This window comes from Miniopterus natalensis, chromosome 10 (genome assembly GCF_054644295.1).
Source record: "Miniopterus natalensis isolate mMinNat1 chromosome 10, mMinNat1.hap1, whole genome shotgun sequence".
Lineage (NCBI taxonomy): Eukaryota > Metazoa > Chordata > Mammalia > Chiroptera > Miniopteridae > Miniopterus > Miniopterus natalensis.
Window position 1 is genome coordinate 8,089,827 of NC_142090.1, and position 16,912 is coordinate 8,106,738.

The 16,912-nt window shown below is 52.5% G+C and overlaps 1 protein-coding gene across 1 annotated transcript in view; it reads right to left on the reverse strand.

Moving 5' to 3' along the window:
* Nucleotides 1–1,817: 1,817 nt before the first annotated feature.
* Nucleotides 1,818–16,912, reverse strand: part of TMEM178B (transmembrane protein 178B) — a 305,957-nt gene continuing 290,862 nt past the window's right edge. The window contains exon 4 of the mRNA XM_016205071.2: nt 1,818–2,072. Within this exon, the coding sequence (XP_016060557.2) occupies nt 1,822–2,072 (251 nt within the window). The 3' untranslated portion in view covers nt 1,818–1,821. The remainder of the gene's footprint in view (nt 2,073–16,912) is intronic.

Here is a 16,912-nt window from a genome sequence, read left to right on the forward strand (position 1 = left end):
AGCCTGGCAGCCTGGCGGGTGGCAGAGGCAGGTGCTCAGTGGTCAGCAGGTGAGAAAAGGCGGAGGGAGACAGATGAAACAGAGCGCAAGGGTGGGGAGGAGGGCTGCTGGGTGGGTGGCCAAGTTCCCAAAGCATTTTCATTTCTGAAGCCATTGAACTCTCGGCTACACGGCTGACCACGACTGTAGAGCTCGGGGACTCTCTCCCTGCCTCCCCAGGGCTGTCCATCCCCAGCAGGGTCACCGAGGTGGCTGCCAGCTGCTCCCGCCCACTCTCTCCACCAGACTCCTGCCCCTACAGCTGAACCTGTGGGCCCATCACCTGCAGTGGGCCAAGCTGCTCGAATGAGCCCGAGACACCGGGCTGGATTTGGGCCACCTCTGTTTGGGTGCTGGCCACTATGACGGCTGTTTGGGGATTCATGGCCTTGCCTGTCGAGAGGGGAAGGAAGAAAGGGAAGTCAAGAGTTCTCTGTTAATTTACACAATATCATACAAACTTGAGCCCATGGGACACAGAGGTGCTCTCTCCGCATGTGACCCATTTTCTTTCATCTGTACAGAAGTCACCTCTAGGGAAGGGGTAGACGTCCAGTGACGAAGGACAGCTTCCACGATGGGGAGGAACAGGTCTTGTTTGGTGGACAGACTTGTAGGACAGCAGCGGAGGCCGCATCCCTTCTCCCTCCTGAACCGTGTCCCCCTCTCGCTCATGACTCCTGTGCCCAGCTGAGGTGTGAATTCTGAAACGAGAGGACTAGAGCCCGTGGGGTCCCAGAACGATGGACGTGAAGAAACACGGGGTCCTCAGCCCAGGGGTGGCGTTCTTGGTTCTGCCCTCTGGGAATTTCAGCTGCACTAAAAAGAATAGAAAAATGCAACACACACGATAAAACTCACACTCGGCAAACACCCACCACACGCACACACTCCAGGGACCAGAAGCTGCAGAACTGGCACCTCGGGGCCTCGGTGTGGGGCCACGAAACCACCCCAGCGGATAGACAGACAGAATGCGGTATTTCCATTTGAAAAGGGGAAAAGGGAACCACCCAGAGTAGTCACACACACATACACACACTCACACACACACACACATCACAGCATCGCTCCAGGGCTCCGATCTGCCCGGGGAGTGCAGGTGGGGCTGGGGCGGGGCGGCCTCTTGCTGGACTGGGCGTAAGGCAGCTGGAAGGTGAGACTGGGTTTTCCGAGCATCCGCTGAGTGTCCCTTCCTTGACGCAGGTCTTGCCCCTCAGCAGGCTGTTCTCTCCCCCTTTCCACCTCTAGAGCTCTGTCCAACAGTGTGGCAGCCAAGAGAAGGCGTCCCTCTTGCTTCATTTTTCTCCTGCACTCCTGTGCGTCGCTGGCGGGCTGGGAGGAAACCAGCCCAGGCTCCGCCAGGGCCTCAGAGGGTTGGTGACATTCTGTGACTAAGGGTGCTGCTTCTCTGATATGATCGGTGTTGGGGGTGACTGGCCCAGCGGGTGGCATTTCCTTCCCTACATCTGTGCCACTCCAGCCCACCGGCACCGTCCCTTCCCAGCCCACCACCCCGTCCTCGGGAGTGACGGGGAGCAGTGACGTTCACTCTGTCCTCAAGGAACCATGGAGCCAAAAGTTAAGAATGGATGGAAGAGCCACGTGGTGGGAACGCCTTCCCCATCTCGGCGATGAGGCAACACACACAGAGTCCGACGAGATGCGGTGCCTGGGCCACCTCCACTCTGCCTTGGCACTGGCCTCATCGGGATTTAGTTTTGTTTTATATATGTATATTATATATATATTTATATATATATATATGTATGGGTTTGTTTTTTAGCACACTGTCCCGTTCTCGGGTCTGGATTTGGGGCAGTTGGTCCTCGGGACAGGTTGCACAGAGGGGGCCAAGGTACAGAAGAACCCCGAGATGAGGGTGAGGCCCAGGCCCCCCCACGCGCAGAACATGGACCATCCGTAGCCATGGCTGATGTCATCGGGGAGTCCATACAGGTAGCGGGGGTAGCGTGACAGCTCGAAGTTGATCCCGGCCACACAGGTGCACAGTGATATGATGCAGAAGGTTCCTGAGCAGAAGGGGAGGGGCGGGGGGGGGGGAGTGGAGAAGGGAAGGGGAGAGGGAGAGAGAAAGAGAGAAGTGAGGCTCACGGCAGCTTCAGTTTTCCCGAGTTAGAAAAAAAGAACAGGTCCAGGTAAGAGGGACCAGCTGACAAGCTCACTATCTGGAAATGTTCATGGAGAGAGAATAGTACTAAGGGATCGAGGCTTCCTCGCTCTCCAATAACTGTCCCGTGTTGGACAAACTCCAGAAGCATCTCCTTTGGGAAAATACTAAATAAATATCCTGGTAGAGCTTTCGTGTAGGAGTGAGGCAGAGAGCCTTCCGTTCGTTTTTCTTGAAGCATTTAACAATTCGTTGTTTTTCTTTGGAGATTAAAAAAACACACCACACTCCGTTGGCTGCTTATTTAAAGAGAAAAGATACCTTTATTATTTTCTTTCTATAGATAACGTCTTCCTACAATACTGGGTTTGCCTTGGATCCATTCACCAACAGGCCGGCCACATCCTGAATCCCTTTCCCATCTCCCAGAGTGTCCTCCACGGCACACTAACCCTGTGAGCTCCGCTCTCACGCAGTGGCAGCCGGGTCCACAGCCTCCGGGAAAGTCTGCCCATGACTCCTCACCATGGGGATTCATAATCCAGTTTGCATGCATCCTGTTTTCTGGTCTAGTCTTAGGAGGTATTTCACAAGCTTACTCAGTGTTGGGCCCTCCCCTTTAAAAACATTACTCACCAGGAGAGACGGGATGTTATAAAATGCTATAGGATTATACACCCATTTTTAACTAATAGAGATATTTGGAGTCACTCAAATGAGCTCAAGAGCTTTCCTCAGTCTCTTCTGTCTCTTCTGTCACCACTGACAAGAGCAGTGGCCTGAAGAAGTATATGCGTAGTTTGGAAAAGCTGCGTCGACGGAAGGTAGAGGGAGAAGGGTATTGTTTAGGGGTCGGGAACCAGAGAGGTGCATTTTGCTTACATTTATTTAAGGCCTCTTGCCCTCTAGTGGCGAAGTTTCTTCCAGCCCTCAGGCCCATGATCTTGCAATAATTTAAACGGCCCCGGTGGCAGCAATCACACCCAACGTTACTAAGCATTGCGGCTGGGACTGTGCTAAGTGCTTCATAGGTGCTGGTGCTTTCATTCTCGAGACAAATCTATAAGGTAGGTTATATCGTTGTCCCCATTTTACTGATGGAGGAAACTGAGGCCCAGAGAGCTTAAACCATTTGCCCGAGATGACCCAGCTAGTAACTAACTGGTGGAGCCAGGCTACAGACTCAGGCGGGCCAGGGCCAGAGTCTGCAGTCCTATCCTCCCTGCAAGTCCGACAGCATTCATGAGCTGCAAGTCCACGCCTTTGGCAGAAAGGGCCAATCGATCTCAACCCTCATTCCTGCTGCTTCTGGAAGGGGCCTCCGTCTCCTACTCAGCCCAGCCCTCTGGGCAGCCAGCCCCAGCCAGTCAGTGCAGCTGGCTGGAATGAGAAAGGAAATCTGATTATAATTGCCCTCCCTGTGCCAGGGCGCTCATTCGAACAGACTCAGAGCTCAGGGAGTCCAGTTAGGAGAGGTGGCACCACCCCGTGCAGCTGTGCTAATAAGGCTCTCTGCCATCGAGGGAACGGTGGCCTCCAGATCCATCCAGTGTCCCCATTAGCAAAGTCCATCTGTGAGTGGAAAAGCACAGCCAGCGGGTACAACTAACTATGCCACCGTGAATGCTTCCTCCCGAGTGTTCAAACAGGACACCTGCTCTCTGGCATGACCATCCCCACAGGAAGCTGCCTCAGGCACACATCCCTGATGTCACCTTGCAACCTGCCGCCCCACCCTGGCCACTCCTCTCTGCGTGTCCTGCCAGCACCTGTCTGCAGGAGGAGAGGGCCGTGCGGTGTCCCGGGTCTGCGGCCCACCCTCTGTCCCCTGCCCCGTCCCCTCCACCCCGGGCACAGCTGAGGCTGGAGTGAGGGGAGAGGGAGGGAACAGTCTTCACACCCAGGCCGCCGGCCCTGCGCTCCAGCACCACATACCGCTTCCCCGTCGGCCTCCTTTGAGCTGCTGCCGTTTCTGATTAAGTGTCCCACTGGCTGCCAAATATTAGATTCTCGTTCCTCCCCTAGTTTTAGCTTCTTGGCTGGGTGACAGCTTCTTCCTTCCTGGCTATCTCTGCCCTCGGTTTCCAAGCTGTCCCCGGACCCAGGACTGGCCTCCCCTCCCTAGACGTCCCTCTCTGTCTCCTGTAGGGGCCTCCCAGCTGCCTTTTGTCTTTTCAGGCTTGAGAGCCCCCCTCACACTCCTCCTGGCACCCTCGCCCTCTCCGATGACTTGAACTACCACCAGTACATGAGAGAGTCATAGCGTCACGTGATATTGTATGTTACGTGATTGTGTCCCCAGTCCCCAGGGACACAGTCTGTTCCAAGTATTCCCTGGCTACACACAGATGTCCCATTAGCCCCGATTCCCTCAATTTCTCTTCCAAAGTCTTGCTTCTCTAGCAGGGGGATCAACCAGCCTAGTTTGCCTGGAAGTTGGCGGGGGTGGCAGGTGTGTCCCTGGGAAGTCCTGGGCTGCATGGGACACTCTGGTCACCCTTCCCACAGGTTCCCTCACAGTCCTGCTCTCCACCCCGGCGCCAACTGGTGACACTGTGATGACGCCGTAATGAACCCTTTGCTGGCAATGCCGGCGCCCAGTGGGAGCACAGAACCGTGGATCCGGGATGTGTTGCTGAAGTAAGAAATGCCAGGCTAGGAGAGCGTTGCTTGGGGGCAGCTAATTCTTTTGCAAGCCTGAAATGTCACAGGGAACTCCATCGGCCACCCAATAAGGGTTCTATCCGGTACCAAGGTCTGGTTAAGCTGGTGTTCAGGGCTCTGGTGTTAATCCCTGCCCAGCCCACTTCTGGGTGCTGAGTGCAGGTGGGTAAGACGGACAGATGGACGGGACTAGCCTCCTGTGTGGTTGCTACCGTATCAGCCTCCACGGAAGGGGTGGCAGACCACACGTCTCCACTCCCTCCAGGGTCTGCCAGAGCCACCAGGACAGTCACGCGGCACCAGCGGACCCTGTGGAGAATCGGCATCAGAACCGAGGCCTCAGGCGGCGGCAGCAATGCTCCCACCCATTCCGGAGCCATCGCCCAGGCAACCGTGGCCCTGGCGAGGGCGAGGGCTCTCGCAGGAACTGGGGCAGGGACATACTGTGTGCACGGGCACTTTCCCCAATAGCTGCCCCTTGTGTGGCCAAGCTGTGCCCGAATCTTTGCTGGCATATAATTTCTGCAGCTTTCCAGGGGCCAGAAACCCATCTGCGTGACATTCTTTTTCCGCCCTTGGAAATGAGGAACAGTGTGTGCAGTCCCCACCTAACCCGTGCATGTTGCCTTGTTGCTACGTGGCCAGAGGGCTGCTGTAATGATCCCAGCCCACAGGTGGCCGCAAAGCTGTCACTGCAGGGGTGCCCTTGTGGACGTGCAAGTCAGGGACCTCCGAGATGCATTAGCCCATGTCCTCCCTAAGACACTCACTCCCCCGTCAGCTCGTTTCCTCCTGGAAACAAGCAAGTCAGCAGTCAGAGAAAGGACTCCTCCTCCACCAGCGGCATCTGCGCCCTCCAAAGCTGATGTCTGCCAAACCCTTCTTTTGCTTGGATTAAATGCCTCGGCAGCCTTTAGCTCCCGAGAGCACTCTCTAGCTTTGCTCGGACTGCGTGGAATATAAATGGCTGTTGAATTAGACGCTGTTGCTGCAGCAGCAGCCCACAGGCAGGTCACATGGGGCTTTCCATCCAAGGTGCCTCGGGGGATCACTGGGCCGAGGCAGGAGTGGTGGCAGCCTCTGGAGGACACACTGCAAGGGATGGGGCCTCGAGTCAGGACAGACCATCCATCATTCTGCAAACTCTGCCAACGCTCTAGGCTGAGACGCTGCATGAGTGTCTTCACACCCCCGGGAAAGTGGCATTTGTGTTTCCAAGGCTGTGTCTACACGCTGCGTGCCTGTCCTGCGTCTGGACAGGATTAGGCCATAGTGACAACATCCCAACTCAAGCACCGAAGAGACTGGTCCATCCGTACAGGCTGGCATTGTTTCTGAAGGAAACGCCTCCCAGTTCCTATCAGAGGTCTTACCCCCCGTTTTTTACATATCTACAGGGTGGCCACACAGGTGTCACGGACTGAATTGTGTCCTTGCAAGATTCACTGTGAGGCCCTAACCCCCAGTGCCTCGGCAGTGACTGTACCATTAAAGAGGTAATTAAGTTAAAATGAGGCCATTATGCTGGGCCCTGATCCAATATGACTGGTGTCCTTATAAGAAGAAGAGATTAGGACATAGAGAGACACCAGCCAGCTGCATGCACAGAGGGAAGGCCACAGTAAGAAGCAGCAAAGGGGTGCCCATCTGCAAGCCAGGGAGGGAGGCCTCGGAGGAACCAAACCCGCCAACACCTTGATCTTGTCCTTCCAGCTTCCAGAACTGTGAGAAAATCGATCTCTCTTGTTTAAGCCACCCAGGCTCCGGTATTCTGTTTGGGCAGACCTAGCAATCAAATACAACAGGCGAATACATAATAATTATCCTATTAACATAACATTTCAATCTGAACATTATGGCCACCTTGTAGCTACAACAGGCATCTAAACGGAGCCATATAAAGCAATAGCTGCTGGGCATCTTGTGTGTTTTTCCTTCATTTAGTCACCCTCACCAATGCGTCTAGGCTTCCTCCCACTAAATGCCAATCAACGAATTTCTTCTCTTAGGTGTATATTTGGATTTGGCCACAAGATCAGCGCCCCTGGTAGCTTCCATACCAAAGATAGAGCCTTTACAAACTTATGGAAACATCTAAAGGGCTGAGCAAATGAAACAGGGCATTGGTGGGTGTTCGAAGAGCTTTGCCCCAATGGAAGTTAGGTCAAAACCCCTTGTTCAGTCTCTCTGATGGGAGTCTGACCTTTCCATCCCCTCCTGGTCTATGGAGAGTCCCTGTAAGCTATCCTAGAAGTTATCCCCATGGGCCAACCAAGTTCCGAGTCTCCCAAGAAGACTTCCCTGAGTGTGCCCAGCACAAGGTAATCCACACTTTTCCCGAATCCCTGAAACATTTATGGTCTGCCACAGGCCACCTGACAAGGAATGAAGGACACCTCTTGTTTTAGCTTGTGTCCAGCTCTAGCTCTCTGCCGAACCGGATGGTAGTGGTGTCTCCTTTTGTATTATACACAGCACTGAGCGTTCAACCAGATCACCGGAGAGATGGATTTCTAGGCTGTGGAGCTTTGGGGTGAAAATATGGACCTGGAAACCTGGAGGGGAATGAAGTAGGTGTGCCTGGTCCTCCCACCTTCTTCTTTCCTCCTAGATCGCTTTGTGATTGCGCAGGTGTTCGTGCGCGTGTGAGTGGGCCTGTGCATGCCCACGCACGGACCCGCCTACCCGTGTCTCAATGGGCCCCTTGGATTTCAGGAGGCATTTTAATTTTTGCAGAAGTTCGGCATCTGAATAATACCCTTCCGGCAGGATTACTTTGAAGAGCGATAATCATAACTGTGAAAAGGCTTAGGGAAGTTAAAATTGCTTTCTACATGTAAGGTATAATATTAGAAACCACAAGCTTTCAGCGAGGGCAAAGACAAATTGTTCTGGAGCAAGAGGAAAAAAACAGGGCTGCTGCCTTCATTGCCATCGCCCGAGCCACCTGCTCCGGCCCCAGCCGCGTAGATGCTACACGGGGAAGCGGCCGCTCCCGACAAAGAAAGTGCTCACTCAGGAGTCTGCGTTCTGTGGCCTTTGTTGCAACCAGAACCACGGACACTGGGAAATCTCAGAGTACCCTGAGGCAGACCCTCCTCGTGATGCAACAGATTTGGGCGCTCAGAGAGGCGATGGCGCCCAGTGGGGGTCACATTGCGACACTGTGGGTTTGTGAAGAAGGGTGTGAGGCCTGTGGCTCCCCCAAGGTGGAGAGAAGGAAGTAGCCCCAAGAGAAGAGCTGGGAATCGCTATGCACCATGAGACGGGGACCTGTCGTAGGTGCTGTGGAGGTCCTGGCCCTGGTCCTCTGGAATATAGGAGCGGCACGCACAGTCATCCCGTCCTCATTTATTAAACACCCATATGTAATGCTCTGTGAGCTAGAGTTTTAAAAATATATATATATATTTTATTGATTTCAGAGAGAGGAAGGGAGAGGGGGAGAGAGAGAGAAACATCAATGATGAAAGTCATCGCTCAGCTGCCTCCTGCATGACCCCTGCTGGGGATGGAGCCCGCAACCCGGGCATGCACCCTGACCGGGAGTCGAACCGTGACCACCTGGTTCATGGGTGGACGCTCAACCGCTGAGCCACACCAGCTGGGCTGAGAGCTAGATCTTTCCATTCCCTTCTTTCTTCTTTTGCTAAAACAAGACCACCCTTCTTTCTCCTGGAGAAGCAATTCTGTGATCACGATGATTAATTCAAGCATAGGCACTTGGCTCAAGCCAAGTCTCAATTTTTGTATCGCCTGTACCTCTTGCGGTTGCTGTGAGATTATATACATACATATAATTATATATGCAAATTGCATATACATATGTATATGTAGTTATACATAATATATATAGCACAGCACACAAACTGTGTAATATCCATAGTAATCTCAAGCTAAATGATTTGCTAAAGGACCCAAAGCATAAATCCCAAGCTATTATTTGATTTTACTGTAAAGCCAAACTATGGGATTTCAGAAACATTTGAAAACTAGCCACTATCCTTGTTTCCATTGCCCCCATTAAAAAAAATATTCCCCCAGGGGAAGCAACTACCGGCCCATTCCACTTTTGCACACCTGACGTTGGATATTTCATGCTTCATGGAACAAAATGTTGGAAGGATCTGAGGTGGGTGGTCTGTGGTGGGCTATGAGCTTTCTAAATAGGGCGGGAGAGAGAGTTCTAGAAAGGGAATGAATCAAGAGTATAGCACGTCAAAAAGGCTCAAAGACACAAACAACAGTGTGGTGACTACCAGAGGGAAGGGGGGTAGGGGAAGATAGGAGAGGATGGGGGGGGCGGTAAATGGTGGTGCAAGGAGACTTGACTTTGGGTTGGTGACCACACAACACAATATACAGATGATGTATTATAGAATTGTACACCTGAAACCTATATAATTTTATTAACCAAGGTTACCTCGATAAATTCAATAAAAACAATTTAAAAAATCAGTACTACACAAGCAAATTGGATAACTTAGATGAAATGAACGAATTTCTAGAAACACAAAACCAAACAATACTGAATCATGAAGAAATGTAAAATCTGAATAAACCTATAACTAATAGGAGAATTGAATTAGGGGAAAAAAAGACTGCAGCGTGTCCTCTTTTCAATACAAATCTTTGCAGATTCTACCCATCTGGGCCTTGGTTCAGAGCTGAGGATTAGTGGGATCCAACTGGCTTCTTACCTAACCGAGAGTGGCATCTACAGCTGTGCCGAGAGGAACGTGCCCAAGCTGAGAACAGCGAGCGGCCAAGAGCAAAGCCACTGGGAGCACGCCGTCTTCCTGCCCCTGCTTGGCTCTCCCCTCCCTCCTGGCCACCTCTTTCTGGTCGACAATGGCCCACGGCGCTAACTCTGAGAAGCTCTAGGGCAGGGGGCGATCTTGCCCTGAGTTTCTTGCGGGGAACAATGCTTGAAGTTATACAAAACCTCCTGCACAGTCTGGTTGCTCTGGTCATTCATTGTCCCAGTAGCAGAGAAAGCCACATCACCGCCCAGGGCCAGCAGGAAGCTCAAGTTTGAGTTCCCATTTCGATTATTGTAAGGCTCTTCCAGCCCAGGGGTGCACCAGGGTGTCCTGCTCCTGCTTCCTGGTAGGAAAGCTGCATATGATGGGGATGTGGCTTCATGGAAAGAAAACACTACCAAGAAATCAGACGATCCAGGTTCTGGTCTCCTCCCTGCCCGTGAAATGGGCGCATCACCTCATCTCTCTGGGCTGTGATCCCTTCAACCATAAAGGACAGGAGGCAGGACCAGCTCTCTGATGCCTTCCAGCCAAGTGATCTCATGACGTTAGGTACTGGGGTGAGAAGGTGCCACCCTCTCTGAATTGCTCTACGACTGGCTGTCACTTATTTTGTCCAGCATGAGCCACCTGGAGACAGGCTATGGCTTCTCACCTCCTGACATGCACAGAAGGGCTGGCAGATGAGACCATTAGATGTCATTAGCCGACCTCAACGTGCATATGAGGCTCAGCTCTAAATTGCCTTGATTTTCAGCGTGGGAGGATTGGGACACAGCTGGTTAAGTGTCTGGAGGAAATTGGCTCCTGAAAGAAGTCTCTCTGGCTTCGGCCCTATCTGATCCAGGCCCCTGCCACGGTAATTAGTAGAGAAAGATGCTTGGGGTGGTGGCCAGAAGATCAGGTGAGCCCGCCACCTGCTTTGGTTTATGTTTCCGTACGCTTGGCTCATTTGTCAGCTTGGCTGTGCCTTTCTTTAAGGTGAAATCCTGTACCCGGGTGATATTTGCATCCTGTCCCCTCACTGCTGGGTCACTGAACACATACATCACTTTATATAGACCAGACACTGATGTGTAATATTTATGATGCGACAGGCATTGTTTTGAGTGCTTTATAAATGCTAACTCTCTAATCCTCAAAGCAACCTTCTGGTGCGGAAAGCAACCTTAGAGGAGGAAAGCGAGGCGCAGAGAGGTTAAGTAAACTGCGCAAGGTCACACAGCTAGTAAGGACGGAGCTAGGGTTCAAACCCATGCTTTCCCCACTTGTTATATTGACTCTCATTTCTTAAGCGTGCGTCCTGTCTCTGGAGGTGGACTGGAAACAATGTAAGTGAAAAAGCTCTCTTCCCCTACAGGGTCCTATGCACAGCGGTGTTTAAATTAGACTTAGCGACTAGATGATGAGACTCGGGGAGGAGACCCTGCCATTATCAAATGCGGCCCTGGGGAGGTTGTGGGTGCCTGAGTTAGTAAAACCTGGCTGCTGACTTCTTCAGAGAACTAGAGAAACCGATCGCAACCTGTGTACAACTTCTCTCCTTATTTGTGTCAGCGAGAGGGCTGACTTCCTGCAGAGGGGCATGGGTTTTGTTTAAAACAAGGAATTGATTGGAAGGAGGGGAGAGCTCACAGAATTATAGGCAGAGCTGGACAACAGGACAGCAAAGCCTCGGAAAATAAAGGGCAGCAGCCAGGGCAGGCCCTTCGCCCTGTGATCTGGTGGCAGGAATGACGGGTGTCCCCTGGAGCCCTGCCCAGGACATGACTTGGCTTCTGCTTTTCTCTCTGCGACTCTCCTCTCAGGAATCCAGTGGGCAAGGGGGCTGGCTTCACGGGCAGGGACCTGAGTTTTCCATGAGGGTGGAGAGCTCAGGAAGAAAAGGAGTCAAGATCAGAGCGCTAACTCCTTCGATAAGACTCTTGGTAGCTTCCCAACGGGCCAGAAACTAACCCCAGGGGACAGAGAAAGCTGGGACCTAGAAGAGACCCCAAAGGAGCTCAGCATGGCCCAGCCTGCCCGACGGGTCCTGCTGTCCGGCCAGCTCCCCCTCTAATCCTACTGGCTCGCAGCCCTTATAGCTCCTCTTTTCTCTTGAAGGTCTGAGGAATGAAAATTATTCACTCCTCTCCCTTTTCTGAATTCAAACTCAAATGAGAAAAGAGCCTCAGAAAGGAGGTAGGCAGGGAGAAAATATCAGCAGTATGACAGATGAGGCTAGTGTGGCAACTGAGGCCTGAGCCCTGGCCATGGCCAAGCAAGCTCACCAGTACTCTCCCCCCAGCGCTGGCATCTTAGGGCGATTTGCCCGAGGAGACGTTCAGGGCTGTGGAGAAGATACACGCACACTGGTGGGCCAGAGAGAGGAAGAAAAACAGGCCTCCAAGCTGGCCTCCTGAGGCTGGCCTTGGCCGTGGGCCTTGGCACGGGGATGCTGGCTACTTGGAGAACTGGCCAAGGGCGGGGGACCCGGCTGGTGCTGGGCTCCACCAGCGCGGCCTCTCTTAACCTCACCCACCAGAGAAGTCGGTGATCTCTTGTCCCATAGGAAGTAGGGCTTAAAAGGAAGCGTCTGTCCTAAAGAGATGAGAGAAAGCCCTCCAGTCCCCTTGGCAACGCTAACTCAGGGACCCTACAAACCGGAGACCCAAAGGCTTCCGGGAGATGTGCTTTCAATGGAACTTGTCTGAAATGTTAGGAGCTGAGCCAGAGGGGGTATTTTAATCAGCTAATTATTATTTTAAGTAAATTATAGCCTAGGTGTGTGGTGGAATCTTTAAGAAGAGATTCCTAGGTTCTGCTAGGGAGGCAGTAACTGGCGGTTCTTTCCACCTAGGGCCCAAAATCCGGGGGTCAGATATCATACTAGATTTACATTTTATCTTTACATAAAGCTGCCTGAGCACTTTTTAAAGAGAAAAGGTATTTTTTTGCTCCATTCACAAGAGAGTTCAGTTACACAGAGCTGTATAAAAACAGAAATGTATTAATAACGTGAAATTCTAAACTAGAATGAATAAAGAAAGGCCTGGCGTGATGCTCCTGGGAAGTGGCTGAGTCTGAGTGTAGCAGCAGCTTCACTGGGCGGATGAACATTAAAAGGCTTTTGGGGGGCGATGGTAAGAACAGGGCAAGTTGATTCAACCCTTCATTCAGCCCGAATCGTTAGCTCCCCAGGAGGCTGCTCCTGCCTCCCGAGCACAGGTTCCCTTTCTCTGTGCACCCACAGTCCCTTCTGCGATGGCACCAGTCACTCTGCCTCCACCACCTGCCTGGGTGGTCCCTAAGGACAGGGACCACATACATTCTTGTTTGTGTGTCCTGGGTGCTAGCACAAGGCCTGGCACATGGTAGGCAATCAATGTTCACTGAGTTGAATTTAGTTTGTAAAGCAGATCATTAAGAAGAGCAACAGACTGTCTCCAAATACTTGAAAGACCTGGAGGGAGATGGTACTGACGTTAATTTAGGCCACGTTAGCAGAAAGGACCCCAGTCCAATAAGTCAATGTTACCAGAAATCACCTTAAGGTTTAGAATGAAGAAGGGCGAGGGTGGGCCGCTGCCACCTCGGAGGCTTGAACCCAGGGGGGAGATGGGGCACGCGCCGGATTCCTGCTCTCCAAGGTACTCGCTAGGCGCCAAGTGCCACCAAAATGGTGCAGAGGGATGTCTGCGTTCAGAGGAGGCCGGTTTGATTTCACACGACTCAGAAGGTTTCTGGAAGATGCTGACTGTGAGCGGAGCCTCGAGGAAGCACAGGGCTGCCACAGGCAGAGAAAGGTGGCGCGAGGCCGATCATGACCAGGGCCCAGGGAGCAGCGCAGACGTGTGGCTGAAGGCCAGTCCCAGACAAGACTGTGGCTGACGCTGGACTCCACGCCGGGGACACTGGCCTTTACTCTGTCAACAGCGTGGAACTCAGAATGTTTTTCATCAGAGAAATGACACGGTAATAAGTGTATTTTAGACAGTATGGTGGAAAGGTTGAATTTAGTGGGCAGTAAGGAAATGAACACTTATGGAATACAAATCCTCCGCGAGGTGCTTCGCCTGTATTATCTCATCCCAGCCATAGAGCAAACCTGCACGGTAGGCAGCTCTATCTCAACACTGCAGGTGAGAAAAAAAGTGGCTCAGAGGCTGGCAACGAAGTGGTGGGCAAAGATTCCCATCCAGCACGGGCCAAATGGCTGTCAAGCTGCTGCCATCGTAATAAGGGCCTGCGTGGCCCTCAGGGAACAGAAGGGGATGAATGGGCCACAAAGACCACTGCAGAGGAAATATTGGCAGCTGTTGACAATGGATGGAAAGGCCAGGGGAAAACTGGAAAACTGAAAAAACGACTCAGAGGCGACTGACAGGCAGGTGCTGAGGAAGTCAAGGAAGGAAGCTGGTTTCACCGGGGAAAGGGAATGGAGGGGAGCTGACGTGCATCAGGTGCCCACAGTAAGCCAGGTGTCAGGCACGTATGCAATAAACATGAAGCCGACAGGGAAGACAAGAGACGAGAGCTCAGGAAAGATGGAGAAATAAATCCCAGGGAGGTCAGGAAGAGGTGGTTCAGGTGACAGGTGGAGCAGCCAAGAGGAGGCGAGTCTCCAAGGAGGCAGCTTCGAGACATGGTGAGAACAGAAGCCAGACGCCCAGAGATGACATGGGTTGGCGGCTGAGCTACAGAAGTAATAAGTGAGGATTCTCCTTTTCTCAGCATGAGCCCCAAGCTTTGTTTTTTGCCTCAGAACCTATGAAAAGATAAGGCCTGCAGCTGAAGAGGCTCGTTTCCTATTTCTCTAGAGAATATTCCTTGCACAGAACCAGCCTCACTGTGTCTGCCACCCCACGAGCAGCGTCCTCTGCCTACCATGATGAGATGTCCGGGGGGGGGGGGGGGGCGGCTGGCTCTCACCCTGCCAGGTCATGCGCTGCTGGAGGCCTGTAACTATGCCAACAAGTCCATTATTACCTGGGGGATAGAGCTGCATGATCGTTAAAAACCCAGGCTTCGGAGTCCAACAGATCTGAGTTGGAGTCCTTGGTCTGGGAACTACCTTGTGACCTTGGCCAAGGTACGTCGACGGTCAAGGCCAAGCCCTAGGAACTACAAAGAAGGTAAGAGCTCGCGATAAAATGACCACACGTGAGCCAAAATGTAGAAAGTGCGCATTCTGTGCCAGGCACAGTCCTAAGCACGGTCCGCAGCTTCTTTCATTCTCACAGCAAGGTGGGTACAATTTTACAGATGGTGAAGCAGGGCTGTAGGGAGGATAAGCGTGCCTAAGGCTATAGGGCTTCAATTCAGACCTGACCCGATGCTGTTTTTGACACTTTGATGGTAGAGTGCCTCCCTTTGGGTCTTCTCCACCCCCCTTCCCCCTGCCCTGCCCCAAACATCTACCTGCCCTGGCTGGTGGGGGTTGAGGGAGGCCTCTCCGGCTTACGGATGGAAATGAAGGCTTTCAGGTAAGCCTGTGTTTGCCTTGCTGGTTAAATCCTCCGACCTACTTCTTGATCCCAGGTGGCCTTGAAAGTGTCCTTCCCTTTTCTCCTCCAGGTCCCAGGAACAGAGAAGAAATGGTGGGGATCAGTGTGAGGACCTCAGATTAAGGCTCCACCATTTACTTGATTGCAGGACTCTGAGATTATTTCATGGCTCCCTGGGCCTAGTTCATTATCTACAAAATTAGGGTGCTAATGACCATCTTAAGGGCTGCTGGGAAGATGAAAGAAATAATGTTTGAAGAGCATTTACTGTTGATACAGCAGAGATGCTCAGCGAGCTCCTGCCTCCTAGGGAGGTTTGAAGGTCAAATGCGACCTTCCTCTCCCTTGGGGGCCCTGGGAACTGAAAAGTGTTACCCCAACCATAAGTGATCCCTGCCCACCCTTTCTGGGTGACCAGCACCTTCCTTCCCTAAGAATGGTAGATTGAAGATGCCCTCATCTTCTCCCTGGCTGAAAAGACAGCATCCTCTTGTTTTCAATATTTTGCATTTTGAAGATGTCAGTCGTTAAAAGGAAAAGAGCTCACAGATCACAGTAATGGGTCTGGGTATCTGACTCCCCTCTAAAACTGTGAGCAACTCCAGGGTAGGAATGAGTTTTATTTTCTCTCACCCTCCATGGTACCTACTATTTAGCGGGTGCTCAGCAACTGGCTGTTTATTTCATGACTGGGGAGCAAAGGGCAGGTTCTGAAGGTTAACTAAAGCGGGGGTGGGCTTGGCTTTCACAGCCGCAGCTTGGGAGTCTTCGCTTTTCTGATGACTTCTACGGATAGGGTGAGTGTTCCCATCCCCAAATCAAGATACAAGGCATGAGATGTGATCCAATAACTAGAAAGTGTTTGCAAACAGGAGGCTTCCAGGATGGCAGGGAGGGGAGGTACAGCAGCTCTACACAGCCCCTTGGTCTCCAATTATTTGATAGCTGGGGATAAAATGCACACCGCTACCCACCCGGCCCAACAGCCCAGGTTCTGTTAGGATGAAAGGTATGTCCACAAGAGCAGAATTCCTTGGCCACCTCAGGGGCCAGTTGCATAACCCCTGTCCAGTAAGGCTCTAAGCTCCCCCCACAAATCAGTCTCCCATTAGCAACCCCCAGGCCTTCAAGGCCATCACCAGCCCCCCTGTGGACAGTCACACAGTTCAGGCTCGCCAGCCTCCCCTCCCCAGGAAGCATCAGGACGGCGGGGTGCAGGGATGTGCCCTGGGCCCAAAGGTGTGCCTGACTGCGCACTGTGGGTGCTGCCTGGCCCCGCGCCCTGGCTCTCTGACCTGGGCCACTCTTCCAAGTCATCTCTCTGGCACCCAGAGGGAGCTGGGGCTCAAATTCCTGTGTACACACCCCGGTTCGCCTGCTGGCAACACCCTCTCAGCCTCTTTTGGCTCTGGGTCTGGTCTGGGCCATTTCCCCTGAAGTCTGGTCCTCTGGCTTCAATCCCCACATGCAGGGTACATCTCTGACCTCCAATAACCGAGTGACAGGAGCCTTTCCGTGCAGAGCCCCCACCTTTCTCCCTCCCTTGGGTCTGGCTATTTCTGATGCCACTTCTAGCCTGTCCTCACACCCCTGCCTGCCCAGGACAGGAGCCAGGCAGTTCCTCCTCACTTACACCTGTTCCTTGGTTCCTTGCTAGGCATTGTTTCCTGGGATAGACTTTGAAGCCCAGCAGGAGGGCCCTCTCCATTTACTTTGGGCTCCGGGGCATTTTCCTTTGATTCCTGCCTGCGGGACAAGCTCCCTGTCTCTAAGGCGTGCACCCCTCTGTAAGAACATCTGAGAAGAGCTCCTGAGGGCGGCTTTTGAAG